General features: G+C 35.9%; 2 protein-coding genes across 3 annotated transcripts in view; both read right to left on the reverse strand.

Annotated features, from left to right (window-relative positions):
- The window catches only part of LOC120329543 (protein THEM6-like), a 145,371-nt gene that overhangs the window by 6,598 nt on the left and 121,629 nt on the right, over positions 1-17,144 (reverse strand). The gene's annotated exons all lie outside the window — the stretch shown is intronic.
- LOC120330157 (RNA polymerase II elongation factor ELL-like) overlaps positions 2,199-17,144 on the reverse strand; it is a 36,778-nt gene continuing 21,832 nt past the window's right edge. The window contains exons 7-14 of one of the 2 annotated variants that reach the window (XM_039397007.2): positions 16,851-17,039; positions 15,846-15,960; positions 13,228-13,352; positions 10,888-11,285; positions 10,305-10,344; positions 9,844-9,937; positions 8,235-8,357; positions 2,199-7,403 (exon numbers count right to left, since the gene is read on the reverse strand). In XM_039397007.2, the coding sequence (XP_039252941.2) occupies positions 7,239-7,403; positions 8,235-8,357; positions 9,844-9,937; positions 10,305-10,344; positions 10,888-11,285; positions 13,228-13,352; positions 15,846-15,960; positions 16,851-17,039 (1,249 nt within the window). In that variant the 3' untranslated portion in view covers positions 2,199-7,238. The remainder of the gene's footprint in view (positions 7,404-8,234; positions 8,358-9,843; positions 9,938-10,304; positions 10,345-10,887; positions 11,286-13,227; positions 13,353-15,845; positions 15,961-16,850; positions 17,040-17,144) is intronic. The other variant, XR_005567813.2, reaches the window with a different exon arrangement.

Raw genomic sequence — 17,144 nt, forward strand, 5'->3', positions numbered from 1 at the left:
ACATTGTTTAATGTTAATGTATGTTAATGTAATGACATTCTTTAATGACATTGTTTAATGTCATTGATCAACTACAGTGTTTTCCCGAAAATAAGACGGGGGGTTATATTAATTTTCTTCCGGAAAATAACGCTAGAGTCTATTTTCGGGGGATGTATTATATTTTCATTTATCAAATACAAAATTACAAAGTAGAGAATTTTTTTTTTAATATACAAAATATAAAAACCGATATTCATTTACTTATGAATAACACGTTTTTATTCAGCCCAATAATGGTGATTATCATGTCGTAAATCGTTAAGAGTAGATAGGAATTGCCTGAAGCGATTATACATTGAACTTTTTATTTATACTAAGATTATGGAAACACAACTGAAAACTTACAAATACACAAAACAGCGTCAACGAGACAGCAATGTTTGTAGCAATCATGGGGGAGAAATATAATTGAGTCCTCTACGTATCATCGGCGGATCGTACTAAGACTAAGTGTAGGAATACGCCTGCTATCACACATCTGATTGTCACGAAACCGCTAGTAGGATTTACATATTTATCCCGGGGGGGGGAGGAAAGCCGACAATACGACTTAAACCATATGGCAAACCACGGTCTTTCGCCCGGTTACCATTACATGTCGGGTATGGTATTAGTTAGGTATTTGTTTTCGGAAGCATGGACTTGATGATCGAGGAAGCCGTAACCGACCAGCGGTTACGTGAACCCCCCTACGGAGGTGAAGCGTCCGGCAATCCTCTCGCACATAACTAACTATCATCGCCTGGGATTCGAACCTGCGAACCAACGCAGAGTAATTCCTAACGCTTAGCACGATGAGCCACAACGCCGCGCCAAGATTAGGTCTTCCTTACTTTCAAGCATTTACTAGAGCTTGCGGCATCAGCTTAATTATAATATATATGTTCAGGCGGTTTCTGGCATTCCATAGAATCGATCTTAACTTCACAATATTTATCCCGGGGGAGATGAGGTTGCTAAATCACATTGCGAACCACGATCTCGTTCGGTTACCAGTCCGTGTCGGGTATGGGATTAGTTAGCCAGTTACAGGGAGTCCTCGACTTACGACGTTGTTTCGTTCTCGAGACTCGGTGTAATCCGAATTTCAGTGTAAGTCGGAACAATATACTGTACAGTATATAAATTACTCTAACATATCGAACTGTATTGTAAAGTATGGTACTACAATATAATGTACAAATAATGTAAAAAAGTACTCTATTAAAAAAAGAGAAAACAATTCGATATCACATGAATAAAAGCAAATACTGTACAGTACAGTATTATCTTTTATATTTTTTATGGAGTGCGATTGTAACCTCGAAACAGCGTTATGGAGTGCGCGTTCGTAACCTCAAAACAGCGTAAGTCGCGACCGTCGTAACCCGAGGACTCCCTGTATTTGTTTCAGATGTATGAACTTGATGGCGGAAGAACCGTAACTGACCAGCAGTTATGTGAACCACCATACGTGGCAAAGAATCTACCAATCCTCTCACCAGTGGCGTAGCAAGACTCTCGTGCCCCCCCCCCCCATCCCCCCACAAAACTATTTCGTGGAAATGACCCTTAAAGGCTCTCGGACATAAGCTAAACCAACGCTTTTTTTATTTCGTTGAAAAGCATAACATGTTGCTATTAAAAGGCAATGGTAACCTAAAATTTGCCGTTTATCTTGGTTACTTTGATTTTTTTCATACGTGCTTCCTCTTCTGCCCGTTTTCTGTGCGCCACTGAGAGGTTTTGCTTTCGACCTCATTCTGACAGCCTTCGTAATTTTGCCGGTGCTGTCAAACCAAAAGACGCCGAAAATCGACGACTGCCTGGCATTGTTACGTAACAAAACGATTTGACAGAACTAACCTCAACGTTATAAGATGTGCATTACTGGTTTTGCAATGCAGCTTTTGATTTTGCGGCTTAAATTTTTAAGATCTAACCACTCGGGCCCCTCCCGCGACCGCGGAGGTGGATGCTACGCCACTGTCTCGCACATAACCAACCCCCACTCAGGTTGATCAGAGGTGCGATGGCGAGCGTATTCCCAACGCCTACCGCGATGCGCCGCACCGCAAGCCTTGCTCCATAGGAATCGACCTTTTCCTTGCTCTGAGCAAATTCTGAATAAACTGCCCTCCCAGTAAAAGAATCACATTGTATTTATCACGAAGAAATATTTTGAAATAAATTTATTAATAAACTCAAAAAAAGGAAAATTTTCATCTCACAAAAAAATCTCACAATTACATCATTTACGATATAAATTGGTTGATAAAAATTAAGAAATTTCAGCCGATGGAACTCGGCAATAATGCAACACGGAGCAGAGTCAGAAACCGAATACACATATCAGACAAAAGCCACTTCGCAAACTGAAAAAATGCTGCAACTTTAAATATCACTTTCAGAAAGGATAGCAGAAACAGTTACTAATGAGCCGTATACATCAATCCTCATCTAATGGGCCATTTCAGTATAACGACAAATTTGTACGGCTCCATTACATAAAAAAGGGAGCAAGCGGCAAACGGGCATGCAATGGAATATTTAAATGGCTCTTCTTTCATTGTTTGCTGCTTAAGAGTTTTCAAGAATTTTTAGATTTGACAATGTTAAAACTAAAAGCAAGGTAATATATATCTGCATTACATCCGAAAAAAATAATACACTCGATTGAATTATATGTAACAGTTTTCTGGCCGCTCGTACAAACAGGTCCAATTTTTTGGGTGGCTTCATCATACATGACAATGCAAGCAATAAATTTATGGTGCGTTTAAATAAAATATATAGTTTGCTCAAAGCATAAATATTTTTTTAATTAAATATTGTCTTTAATCAAAAATTGAACAGTTTTGGACCAGATTATCAATTCCGACGTTGCTATAAACAAAACATTGTCAGAAGTTTCATATTTATTCTGGGGGAGAGGAAAGTCGATAAGAAGGCTTAATCATAAAAAGAACCATGGCCTCTCAAGTTACAAGTCCATGTCTGGTATAAAAATTGCTAACCAGTTTTTCATAGATGCATGGGGATTTCTGTACATTTACCCAAAGAATATTTCTGCACAACCAATTAGAAGACCCTTTCAACTAATACACCTTGAATAAAATGAGGAACAACTTGTCACAAACTGCTCAATTCTTGATTAAAGCAAACAAACACCAAAGGCCCCAATGAAAGCGAATAAAACAATGCAACACCATTAATTTTTTTACACTTTTTGTTTGCAGGGAAAGAAATAAAAATAAAAACCAAACAACACCATAACTTAAAGAAATCACCAGGTAACTTCTCACATTGTTTTTACCAATTTCGAGCTCTGCTCTACAGACAAAACACTTATTTGAGGAGGTCATAGGTCATCTACCCGTTTAATTGAATCTCGAAATGCGAATCTCATTAATTTTAAATCTTGGATTGGATTTACATAATTATCTCAGGGGAGAGGGGAAAGTCGATAAGACAACTTAAAAATATGGCGAACCATCAGATAATCTCTCAGATAACAACTACTCTTGGATTATTGGTGTGAAGTTAAGACACTTATTTTTATAAATATTTTGAATGGCACAAGGACTTTTTATCTCAGTCATATCTTGAAATTGAATACAGGAATAAACATTACAGATATATTAACTACAGTATACTGGTTCAATAGTCTTGCATTTTGCTTTTGAGTCACATAGTATAACATATTTGATAATTTCTGAGGTATCCTTGCTAATGGATACACTAACACAGAAGCAAAAGAGCAGTCGTAAATCGAAGGTTACTTTTATTGGATACTTAAACCAGCGATTCCCAAACAGAAGCTCATGAAAGGGGACTACAGAGCAGTTGAAGCTATGCTAAGCGCAAAACTTATTCTACTTTTCACTTTACAAGTAAACAACCCGTTCTTACTAGTTTCATTGCTAGATAAGGAATTCACAGGGTGTTTTCACTTTTTGAGCATGAATTCTTTGAATATAATGGGTTTGGCTTTACCAATCAAAATAACACTATAAATACCACTGGAATGATAAACAGTGGAGCCATAAGTGCCGAAAGGTTCCAGAAGAGGCCTCACAAGCCACAAAAGGTGGGGAACCACTGATTTAAACTATATTTTTCGGTGCTCCCGAAGTATGCGAACCAAGATGGCGGACATCGGAACGTAACATGGGTAACAGGTTAGGGTTAGGCGATAATTTTTTTCCGATTTCCCGTATTTTAGTCTTATTATCAGTTCGAAGACTAGCCAAGAGCCTCTCGTAGTATTTATACCTAACATTAAGGCCTAACCCTAACCTAGTACACATATTACATTCCGATGTCCGCCATCTTGGTTCGCATACTTCGGGAGCCCCTATTTTTCTTTCCTAATTCAAAGAAGTACATCGATCACAAGGGGAGACTTCCAAATCTCAAAGATTTTGAAGAGATTTTAATATGACCAATTTAATAATATTTCCTAATTGCGGGTCCAGTTAATAGTACTTCTGAGAAGGTAATTGTAATTATAGCACGGCCAATATTTTATGCACAAAAGTAGTTATGATTAAAAAATTTAAACTTGTAAAATGTTCACACTTTTTAGTTGACCATCTTGAATGAAAATTATATTATTTTAAAAGGTTTTAGGCGCTCCAGAAGTGTATGTATCAATATGGAGGTGACTGATTTTGTTCGCCTACTTTACAGCAAGTTGTGTAAAGGGACTGAAACCTATGGGCAGGGGGTATATTTACTTGGCTAACACAGACAGTCCCCGGACACGTAATAGAACTAAGATAAGGAATATCGGAATAAAACAATGGCCTAACCCTAACCTAGTACGGTACACATGCTACGGAAGTACCAAGTTTTCTGTCAAATCCTAAATTTTTGTTTTTTTAAAAAGCTAGAATGTTAATGCATTTAAAAATAATTCCAAGTGAAGTTGAATGATTATATATCAGGCACGATTTCAACTTTACAGAATTCACAGTGTTAATTGTGTTGGGATGTTGATTTTGAATAGATTTCTAATCTAGAATTCATCAAAAGGAAATAAATTCAAGTTCGGATGTTGAAATTCACAGAATGCAACAAAGCTATATTGATGTCAATGAAAATTTATAAACCAGCCATAGATGGAAATTTTTTTTAAAATTTCTTCATACCATCTCAATATTTCGTTATCAGCAATGGGAGGATAGGAAGATTGACTTATTGTGACCAAATTTGAAAAAACATTGAAATAGAAGATAATCACAATTCTCGCTTTCGATAAAATATCACCGTTCTTATCATTCTATTAAAAAAAGGCTTCCACACGCCAAAGTTTTTGTCATTAAAATTTAATTTTCTCGGAACAGCAAGAGTCAGAATCAAATATCCCTAAACTTGGAATCAGGGCTCGGAGCAAAAAAAAATTTTCAGACACAAAGTTTGAAGGGTTGTGAATTACTCTCAGCCACTGCCCTGGGTCTCGTCAACAGAGCTGAATGACTTTATTTTATTCTTAACGCTACGCAGCCTAACCCTGATATGTTTAAAAACACGATTGTGCTTCATTTGGTTACATTTGGAACTGCGAACATTTTACACTATTTAGCAGTTTCCAATACTCACCATATTTGACAAAAATACTGATATTACAGAGCACATAATAATTGGAAGAAGTTTTAAAAATGAGTTTGCTCAAAGCAAAATACAACGGTTACAGCCTTATAGGTGATTCTGCGTACAAGGGCCGTTGAGAAAATATTCGTTTGAAGGTTTTAGAGTTGTAGATGACAGAAATATTAAGAAAAAGGGAACAGAAATATTGAGAAATGCAGATGAATCATGAAAACCAGTCAAAAATCAATTTTTTCCAAAGACAATTGAGTGGATTTTGAGACAAAAAAGTAGGCATTGAAATTCGAGAAAATATTATGAAAAAAATAGTTCTTCAAGCAGATATCTAATCATAGTTGGAAGCAATATTAGCCAAAGTATTTTAAATAAAAGTTACAGGAATTCGAGAATCAAAAATTTTTCTTTTTTAAACAGCTTTTATAAGTTTCACCTTATTTGGGATAAAGCCCATTAAATGAAATTCAAAATGTATTTAAAGTTGGGAATCGTTATTTTTGGAAAAATAAAATTATGCTTGTCTGTGTTTAACATTTACATTAATCAAATTTACAGTTTATAATAAGAATCTGATCGATGATGCTTCTTATTTCCCATTCAACAAAAATCCTAAATATGGCAAATTTATATGAATCTTGAATACAAAGTTTTTAAAAATAAAATTCAAGATATGTGCAAGACTATATATGCATTTGGCAAATTTATAAGCTTTCTCTTTTAAATGCTTCTCTGTAGTTAGCACTTGGCATTTTTGCTGATTATTGTACCGTCTAAATATTTGCTGTAGCGATGTGATCACTAAAAATCGGCATTTTCCGAACATTTGAATTAATTTATTCTATTATATTATAAATAAATAAATAAACAATGCGTTATTAGGACATAATTTGGATGTCACCGAATGAGAATATTACTCTTAGTCTTATCAATAGAAATTTTGCCCCAATTTATGGCCACTCTTCCTACACTAGAAATATGAGAGATCACAATCCACAGACCACTAAGCGAAAATGTATAGTATTCCTGAAGTATATGAATAATTTTGCCATTTCAGTTAACTACAATTGCATTTCTCTATGCTTCAATAAACCATAACCAGTTGTGTGGAGCCAAGATATTGGCACGCTGAAAATCGAAGCCCTTTTTTTTTCAAATTTCCATGAGTAGAGAATCGACTTTTTATGGTGATAATCAAAATCCAATTTTCTACCAAAAATCGAAAAAGTTTTTTATAATAAAAATGTCATTACTTCAGGAATTCAGAGTTGTAGTTGGGGAGTCAAAATTTCATTAGTCGATCTTTTAAATATTCCTCTATTAAAACAAAAAAAAATTCTAATTATTTTGCCACTTCTGTTTTGCTAATTATTCTTAGAGTTAACTACATTTGCCGTCCTAAGAAAAAAAAAAAGTGTTATGTGTCTTTGGTCAAAATTGAGAGCATTTTATTTGATGACCTCCTATTGTCCTATTTATTCTTTTTCAAAGCACTGATTGAATCGCTAGGGTGTTGCCATGGTGTCTATATCGTTGTCATAGGTACCAGGTCGTTCGTTCGACCATGTCGCCGTTCCGTCAGGTCATTACGAGGTCGAGGGTCAGCAATGTTACGCAACTTTAGTGACACTTTTAGATTGCATACAAAGTCCTGGGTCATTATCAGAGCGACTCGCTAGTTTATGTCGATCAAAAGTGCTGACTAAGTCTTTTATATGTTGCAATTTACGATGAAGAAACTGCATTCTCTCCCGTTCGCGATGATACTCGTTATTCTGAAATAGTAAAACAAGATTGCTCAAATATTCATAAATATACTCTCTTGTATCCCTAACAGTATTACATGAAATTGATTCAATTCCAAACTTGAATTGTACATTGTACTTGAAAAAAATGCTGAAAAGAAGTAAATTCGGCACGGCAGTAGTATGTACACCAAGATGGGCACAACCTGATAACCCTAACCTGGTGCACATACTATGTTCAGGTTGTGCGCCATCTTGATGCCCATACTTCGGGAGCACCGGAAATTCAATTGATGATGCGCTGCAATCTTGGAATTGGATAGAAAACCCAAATAAACAAAGTAAAGACAACCACTTTCTTCTCTTCATCACAACCTATCACCCGACGCAACCAAATATCCAAATATTCAAAAAAAATTTCATATGTATATTTTGGATAACAACCAGATGTTCTAGCCTAACAGTGGTAACTTGTAGCTCTTATATCAGTACATTGGTCAGAGACCAGTGCATGTATTAACATTTTTATCACGATTTTGACCTTTCATGCTTGTAACTTGCCAACATCAAAACCAATTTGTTTATAAGTTGGACGAGGAACCATGCGCTGTTTAAGGGCTTACATTCGCCTACTTTACATCAAGTTGTGTAAACGGACTGAAACCTACGGGCAGGAGGTATAATATTCACTTGGCTAACACAGACAGTCCCCGAACTCGCAATATAACTAAAATAAGGAAAATCAGAAAAATGAAGAAAAAAAATAAAATAAAATTATGGCCTAACCCCAACCTGGTACACACACTACGGGAGTACTAAAACCTGAACTGAGATACAAAATGATTAAAACAAATTTGTCACCTTTTTCGTTTTCTTATATTCTTGAATAACTTGCTTCGAAATAGCTTTATATTGTTCGGAACCTCTCTCGTGTTCACTTAATTTACGTTGAAGTTCCGCAAACCTACCCGATACAGCTGCAACCTAGGAAATAAATATTTCTTCTTCATTAAAAAAAAAAGAAGCCATAATATATTTTCAAATAACCTCGAACGACAATAAGACATCATAATAGAAATCGATATATCATTATTGTTAAAGAAGGGCCTTGCAAATTGCATAGTCTAGACCAGGGGTCACCAACGCGTTGCCCGCGGGCACCAAGTCGCCCGTGAAGACCTTACGAGTCGCCCGAAGGTCTGTTCCAAACTAAGCTTAACAACGGCGCTTATGAGTAAACTACACTTATATGGAAATCGGGAAGGGCACTATATTAATTATTGCAGCCATCAACCTGATTTTTATTTGATCTCAGTAATGTGACGGGTCAATTAACACTCTTGCAATTATGACATCACACTGATATCACTTACCCCGAACCCACAGCGTAGTACGGGCAGAAAAAGCTCGCGATTCAAATCATACAGCAATTCTATTTACGAGACCATTGTTTCGTTCAACCTATCTTTGTGAATCAACATTTTTGACATAAACTGAGGATAGGATGGGATTTACATATTTATCCCGGGGGAGAAGATAGCCGATAAGACGGCTTAACCATATGGCGAACCACGGCCTCTCGTCCGGTTACCATTTCATGTCGGGTATGGGATTAGTTAGTTATTTGTTTTCGTAAGCATGGACTTGACGGCGAAGGAAGCCATCCCAACAGCGGCACGGGGTCCAGCAATCCTCTCGCACATAACTATCCTCGCATGGGATTCTAACCTGCGAACCTAACGCTTAGCACACTAACGATGGCCACACAGCCGCGACTTTTTAGAAGTATACATTGAATTGGTAGCCCGCGGCTTAATCTGTACCCAGAAAGTAGCACTCGGCCTCGAAAAGGTTGGTGACCCCTGGTCTAGACACTAGGCCTACCTGCACGAGTCCACATGTTACAATTCTGCTGGCGATGATTGTTGGACTCATTGCCATAATAGAGTGGTTTATGTAACTCATTGGTTCTCAAACTTTCGAGATTCTAGTCGTTTTCTAGAATTCGTCAAGTTCCGCACCCCACAACAAAAATAACTAGCTAATAATAAGCTACAAATAACTGATAGTAAAGCGAAAGTATGTATTATTCAAGAAATACATGGATGGAACGTAAATATTTAAAATAAGGTGTGCAAGATCAAATCTAACACATATTTTTATTTTTTATCAGCTCCATGCCCCTTCCTCCCATGCTTTCTCAACCATCAAATCCATGCATCTGAAACTAATATTTGAGTAACTATTCGTCTATTTCCATACCCTTAGTAGACTGGTAACCAGAGTAGACGCCGTGTTTCCCCATATGATTAAGCCATCTTATTGGCCTTCCTTTCCCCCAGAATGAATAAAAAAAATCTTATCCTATCCTACTAAAAATGAAAGGTTAAATTAACAATGAATTTTCGCTGCCTTAGTATCTGATCAAGTTAGTTTTGAAATTTTTGCAGCATAAAAATTCATAACTTACATTAGAATGATGGCAAAGATATTCTTGATATTCCGCATAAAAATCTTTCTTATATCGATCCCTCTGTTCAATATTTGATATTGGAGTGTATCTCCTGAAAAACAGTTTTTTTCAAATGAGTACAAAGAAAATGATCGTCGGCCAAACAACAAACTGTAGCCTGAAACAAATTCTTCGAAAACAAATTTTAGTCGAAACTTTTGATTTTTTGATAGGAATGCTTTTTACCGCTTCAATCTAAACAACACCCTCTGCCATGTGAGAATTTCTTTAACTCCAATTTTGAATAAAAGGGTAATTATTGCGTCAGTCCATTTAGAGCACTAGGGTAACTCCAAGTCTTAGATAAATGATTGCATGGTATTGACAATGACAATTGTATCTATAGGGGAAGAGTATTTTTTTTATCAAAAGGTTAAATTGAGGAATGAAGATAAAGCAAAGCAATAAAGTGTTATTACTTTAAAAAGTCATCTTCCTCTTCAGTCTCTCGTTGTGGCTCTAAAGAAAAATTTGTTTTTTGAGAACAAGTTTTCATTGGATATTATTTCACAAACGTAATCAGACCAAGAGAGAGCTTTTGTTATCCAGAAAACAGATGCATACTGAAATAATAAATTACGCTGCACTTATTTTGGTAAAGACTGGGGCGGGGTGACACGACCAAAAGGTCAGCGAAGTCAGCAGCCACCGATTCTAGCCAAATAATTAAGAATAAAAAGAAAATATCCATTTATATCCAAAATTTCGGATCTGTGGTTGGCACATCGTGCAAGGCTTTAGGAATCCATTTACCATCGCACTGAGTGATTCCAGTGAAGGATAATTATGTACGAGAGGATTGCTATACTCCACATCGCCATAGAGTAGTTCACAGACCGATGGTCGGTTATGACTTCCTACACTATCAAGTCTACGCATCTGAAACTGGCTAATTGATCACATACGGACGAGAGGCTATACATTGCCATAGGATTAAGCCGTCTTATCAGCTTTCCTCTCATCCGAAATAAATACGAAAATCCTATCTTAATTTAATATTACCTTCGAGTTTCAAAGACTTCGGGAGAGGAGGGGAAGTTTTATTTGTAAGTTCACGATGATTATGGCTATTGAAATTCGGCCTTTCCTCTCTATGAAGGCTATGATAGTCTCTTTTTTGAGGCGATTGCTTTTTCGGACTCTCTGTTGGAAGTTTCGTCGTTCCGAAAGAAATCGCGGGTTTTTGTGAAACAGGGCTTTTCGATTTTTGTTTATCGCCCTCGAATGGTGAAGAGGCACCACTCGTTCGTCCTTTAAGATGAGATACTCTTTGCTTTTTCGACGTTGGATTGGAGTATTCTTCTTCTACAAGGCTTTCGTTGGCTGATTCAGGTGGGGATAATGTGTTTGTGTACGATCGTTTGCGGTTTTCACCATTTCCCATGATTTCGGCTTGTTTTCTAAATTTAGAGAAGTTTTTTAAAATTTATTCTTAATCGCTTTCGAAAAGTAAATTACTTGGTGTGACCTAGTACTGGAAAATTTACAAAAACAAGATTCCTCAAAAATTTATACGAAGCTTGTTCACACCTTTGGCTCTGAACAAGGCCTTTTATAAGTAATCAGTCATATCTAACAACATGTAATAAGATAATACTTTCGGAATGATCGAGATCTCTCCAGTGTTCCCAATTTAGCATGGGAGAGTCAGATCAACCATTTTAACTGGTAACTGTAACCGATGATGCAACATAGTTGAGTCTAATGCTTTACAGGGTGTCCTCAAAGTGCCTTTACAATTCCAATATTGGTATGAAGTTAGGGGGCTCCCGAAGTATGCGAACCAAGATGGCGGACATCGGAATGTAATAAGTGTACTAGGTTAGGGTTAGGCCATAATTTCAGGTATAAATACTACGGGAGGCTCTTGGCTAGTCTTCGAATTGATAATAGGACTAAAATAAGGAAAATTGGAAAAAAAATTATCGTCTAACCCTAACCTGTTACCCATGTTACGTTCCGATGTCCGCCATCTTGGTTCGCATACTTTGGGAGCACCGAAGTTAGTTCTCAATATATCTTAACCTGATTTTTTTTTTTTTGATCAGTAATGTTCAGTATTTTTACTTCATTTAATACATCTGTGAGGGCCAAAACAATATATGGTACTGATAAATTCTTTTTGCAATTTTAAAAAATGTTGACACTGTATATAATAGGTTCCATTACATTTGAACCCACGTACATTTGAACCCATGACAATTGCACCTGTATGCTATTGCACCTATGGAATTTTTTTTGTTTTTCGGATAGTTGAACCCATACTAACCCTAACCCATGGGTTTTAGCACCCGTATATAGATTGAACCCGTGGATATACACATGGGTTCAAATGTACGTGGGTTCAAATGTACGGTCACCTATATAATATAATCAATAAAGAGATGCCTATCAAAAAAATAACAATCCGAGTACTTAAAGTGTCCATGCCATGTACATAACAACTCCAAACCCGGATTCAAACCTTGGGAGCAAATCAAACTGTTAATAAAGTGGGGGTAATTAAACGAGACTTGAACAAAAATGGCATAGAAAGGTCCGGGTCAGCGTTCCACTTGTTGTTACATAACAGACTAAACCCGGATTTAAATCTTCGCGCTAATCAAACTGTGGTTTTAGTGAGCATACTTCACTCATACACAAGTGTTATGACATGTTGTATGTTGAAATGCAAAGCTGCAAAATTGCAATATCTAACAGGATGTCTGATAACTGAACAGTTAGGTATTTTGAATTCAGCTTTTTTATTGTTATGTGTAACCATGCGTTCACTCTGCATAAGGCTCTGCACAATCAGCATTCAGTCATTCATTTATTATTAATTTATTGTCAAGTTGGTTTCTAATATTAAATTTATGAAAATCCCTAATTAACCGCATAATAAACTGATTACTGACTGACAACATTATAACCCTCTTGATAAGACCATTCGAATTAGCCAATGTATCCGACTTTACTCTCGAGGATGTGCAGACTTAACCCTAGGCCAGCGGTTCCCAACCTATTATGACTCCCTTCCAGAGGCTTTCAGCACTCATGGCCTCCTGTTTGTCATTATAGTAGTATTCATAGTGTTACGTGATGGGATATTCTGAATCCCATTAGGTGCAAACAGTTCATGCTCAACAAAGTGGAAACGCTCCGTGAAATAACCTTGTCAAGAAATAGACTGGGAAAAAAGAAAAGTTTTCTTGTAAAGGAAATAGTAAAATCAATTTTGCCGTAGCATTGTGTCCCCCTTCAACTGCTTTGTGGCCCCCTTAAAAGGGCCACAGACTTTTGGTTAGGAACCGCTGCTTCACGCTATATCCTGGTGTAAGCACAGAGGAAATATAAACTTACTTTTTGGCAATTTTTCTCTCATTTTCTGTATATCCAGGCCACGAATCAATTTCCAGACTGTTGTAATTACTTCGTAGCAAGCAATATTCGATTCCACTTCCTTGTATATTCCTGGTAGAGGCAACCTGTTGTAATAAGAAATGATAAAAAAGTGAACAAAATTAAAATTTTTGATTACTGATTACTGTTGACACGATTACTGTTATAATTTCTATTTATAAGAAAAACATTTTTTAAATACCTTTCACTAATTAATAATTTTTCTAGAAAGTTATCTTGAAGAGCAATCACACGTTTTCATACTAATTATAACTCGTAATACAACAAACAGTAGAATCAATCAACAGACGCCACAACTTCCGTTCCATGCTTCCTGTACTTGTTTACGAACTTCAGGAAGCAAGATTTTTTGTATTCAAGAAAATTTGCATAAATTTTTTGTTTGGATTTATACTTTACTATATAAAAGAATAAACCAAAAAAGTGATTCGAATTCCAAAATATTTACAAATTTTATTTCCAAGTTTTCTAACCTAACTAATTAACTATTGGTTCATAAAAGAAGATTTCCAAAGTGAATCCATATGTAATAGAAGCCACCATGATGGGCCACACTTGGCTGTTGATAATGCAGTAAAGAGATATTAAGAGAGTTGAAAGATATTTGATACACACTAACTGGAGAAGAAAAAACTTTGAAATTTAACAACTATTATTCTGGCCAAACTTCAAAGAATCAGTGTGGGCGACCCCAGTATTATTCTCTTAGATAAAATCATTATCTTTTATCAGTTAATCAATGAAAAACTTCCGTCAATGAAATTATATATTTCAGCGAGATAATCATATGTTAGATAGGGGTGTAATTTGTGATATAAAACTTTATTCCAGATCGTGAAAAGATTCGGTAACCAATTTTTGTTCAAGAAAATTCAAGTTTAAACCAGATAAATCTGGTCAAAAATTAACCTGACACTGGCTGATGAAAGCAAATAATTAAAGGTTGTGGGATGGGAACTACAGACATTCATAAATAAAGCTTTAGAAAAGAAAAAATTTGATTGAAAAACAATTCAGAAATAAAATAGAATTTAAAACATATTTTTTTTGGGATTTTATATTTGAAATTGATAGTTTACTATAAAATAATTTACATTAATACTAAAAATGATTCAACCGCATTTAAAGAGACATCCAGCATTACTGCATGTGTCAATTTGTAATAATTTTTGATTTGGTAAGATTACAGGAAATAGGAATTCAATAGTCAAAAAACTCCCAAGAGAAACTTTGGGTACTCCTGTAGTATGTGTACCAGGGTAGGGTTAGGCCATAATTTTATTCCGGTATCCCTTATATTAGTTCAATTACAAGTTCGAGGACTGTCTGTGTTAACCAAGTGAATATAACCCCTGCCCATAGGTTTCAGTCCCTTTACACAACTTCAAGTAAAGTAGGCAAACAGAATTAGTTACCTCCATATTGTTACACATACTTCTGGAGCGCCAAACATTGAATAGACCATGAAATTGGAGATAATCAAAAATTATGAAATTGGAATGAAGTAAAAATAAATAGTAATGCATCAAAACCAGGGATCTCAAAAAATGGAGTTCAGATAGAATTCGGACTAATTTTTTTTCAAAAGCCGTAATATATGTGTTTGAAGTGTTTAGATATTCACATTTATCGTATTCTCTGCATCATCGTCTTATTTTCCACTAGATTTTCCCTGAAAAATTTGACATATACATCTTGATTTTGGTGCAAAAGAAGGTAATTCAGAATATCCAGAACTGAAATAATTCTTGAAAAACTCTATAAATTAAAATATTCTAATAAGGACATCAGGTACATAACTACAAACACGCAATCATAAGACAGTTGCGCTCGAAACAACCGAATTTATAATTCTTCATATTGTCGTTATTTCGAGTTCCACAGGAAACAAACTAGGTCGACTAGGGTTAGAATACATATTGAATAACAGTAGTGACGTCGCGGTTTCTCAGGCTAACAAGTTCAAAAGAGTTCGGATTGCGAAAGTGAGTCGATACAATGTAGCAAGATACAAACATACAACGGGACTTCCGTAGTATGTGTACCAGGTTAGGGTTAGGATATATTTTTATTCCGATTTTTCTTATTTCAGTTCTATTACAAGTTCGGGACTGTCTGTGTTAGCCAAGTGGATATACCCCTGCCCTTTCTTCCCTTTACACAACTTAAAAATTAGTTACCTCCAAATCCCCAAATTTTGCCCACCTAGAATGACGGGATATGTAAGTGTGACATAAAAAGTTACATTTTATGAACAATATTCAGTGTTACAAAAGCAAAAGTGGAAAACAATAGGCCTCGTGCCAAAACTGAGGTATTTTTTTTAGCTAAAACATCAAAATTTGGTTGTGGCAGCATCAGGAGGTGGGTCAGATTGAATTACCCAACGTGCCCGAATTTGCCCGTGGGCTGTAGTTCGCCCATGTCACTCTAACCACATTCAAGATGAAATTTCAATTTAAAAAAGTGAACACTAGGAAAAAATGCAGCAGCAACGTTTCATCTAATCATCAGCGAAACTATGACATGCAAAGAATTTCTCGATGGTAGCAAATTACCTTAGATAAAATCTCTTGCAATCTGGCCTTATCAGGTGGCTTATCTCTTGATAACCTGATAACCATCTCTGGATATTTATACGAACGAACCGCAAGAATGTGAGCAACACGATCCCTGAAAATCGAAAACCATATTAGCAAAAAAATCGATACTTTTGTGAGCAGAGCTGGACATGGACGATCATGTTTGAATAAAAAATGTGAATTTTCATGTCAGAATTCATGTCTGGTATTTTTTAATAAGCATTTTCATACTATCACTCAGAAAAAGGCTTCCTACAAGCAGTCATTGATATATACATTTCCACTATTATGTAGTAAAATCATATATTGAATTTTCTTACATATTGGGAAAAGTATGTATACCGATAAATTTTCATTTGAAATTTAGTACAGTGATGGCCGAAGCCGAATAATTTACCATTCCAAATACATTCTAAAGAAATATCTTCAGTACTCTAATAGTGTACGAACCAGGTTAGGGTTAGGCCATACTTTTATTCCTATTTTCCTTATTTTAGTTCTATTACGAGTTCGGGGACTGTCTGTGTTAGCAAAGTGAATTTACCCCCTGCCTATAGGTTTCAGTCCCTTTACACAACTTGATGTGAAGTAGGCGAATAATATTAGTTACCTCCATATTGGTACACACACTTTTAGAGCGCCATATTTTCAATTTAAAATATGAATTAGGTCATATACCATCAATAATTCAAAATATTAAATATAATCAACTCCCATACCTCCCATAATACGCAAAAGTTTTCAATTTCCATACATAATATACATAGCAGGTTTCCATATGTTTACTCTATCTCTGACTTATTATGTTATTTAATTATTTGCCGCGATATGGTTGCCAATCATGATATGATATCACTCGCCTATGAGCGTGTTTTCAAACGCTGCACTTCAAAAAGAAACCGGAAGCAAAATTCAAACCTGAAAATGTGTATTATACACAGAGAAATACGATAAGACAAAAAATTTTGGAATTCAACTAACCATAAAGGTCTTGTCGCCACAGAGGATGCAGACGGAACAGCGTTCGGCTGAAGAGTTGAATTCTTCTGTGAAGTTGACGAGGATGATAAGGTGATGGTAGGTTTTGTTTTATTCCTCCCCGATCCTGGGGCTCCACCAGAAGGGGAAGCCCCATTGTCCCTGCTGGAAAGGGTCAGGGGTGAAGATGACCTGAGAGATAGATTGTTGTTGATATTATTCTCAAAAGTTAATAGAATAAAATTATTAAAATTTTGTTACGAATTTCTCAATATATCTTAAAACAGGTTTGTGTTG

This window comes from Styela clava, chromosome 12 (assembly GCF_964204865.1).
Source record: "Styela clava chromosome 12, kaStyClav1.hap1.2, whole genome shotgun sequence".
Classification (NCBI taxonomy): Eukaryota; Metazoa; Chordata; class Ascidiacea; order Stolidobranchia; family Styelidae; genus Styela; species Styela clava.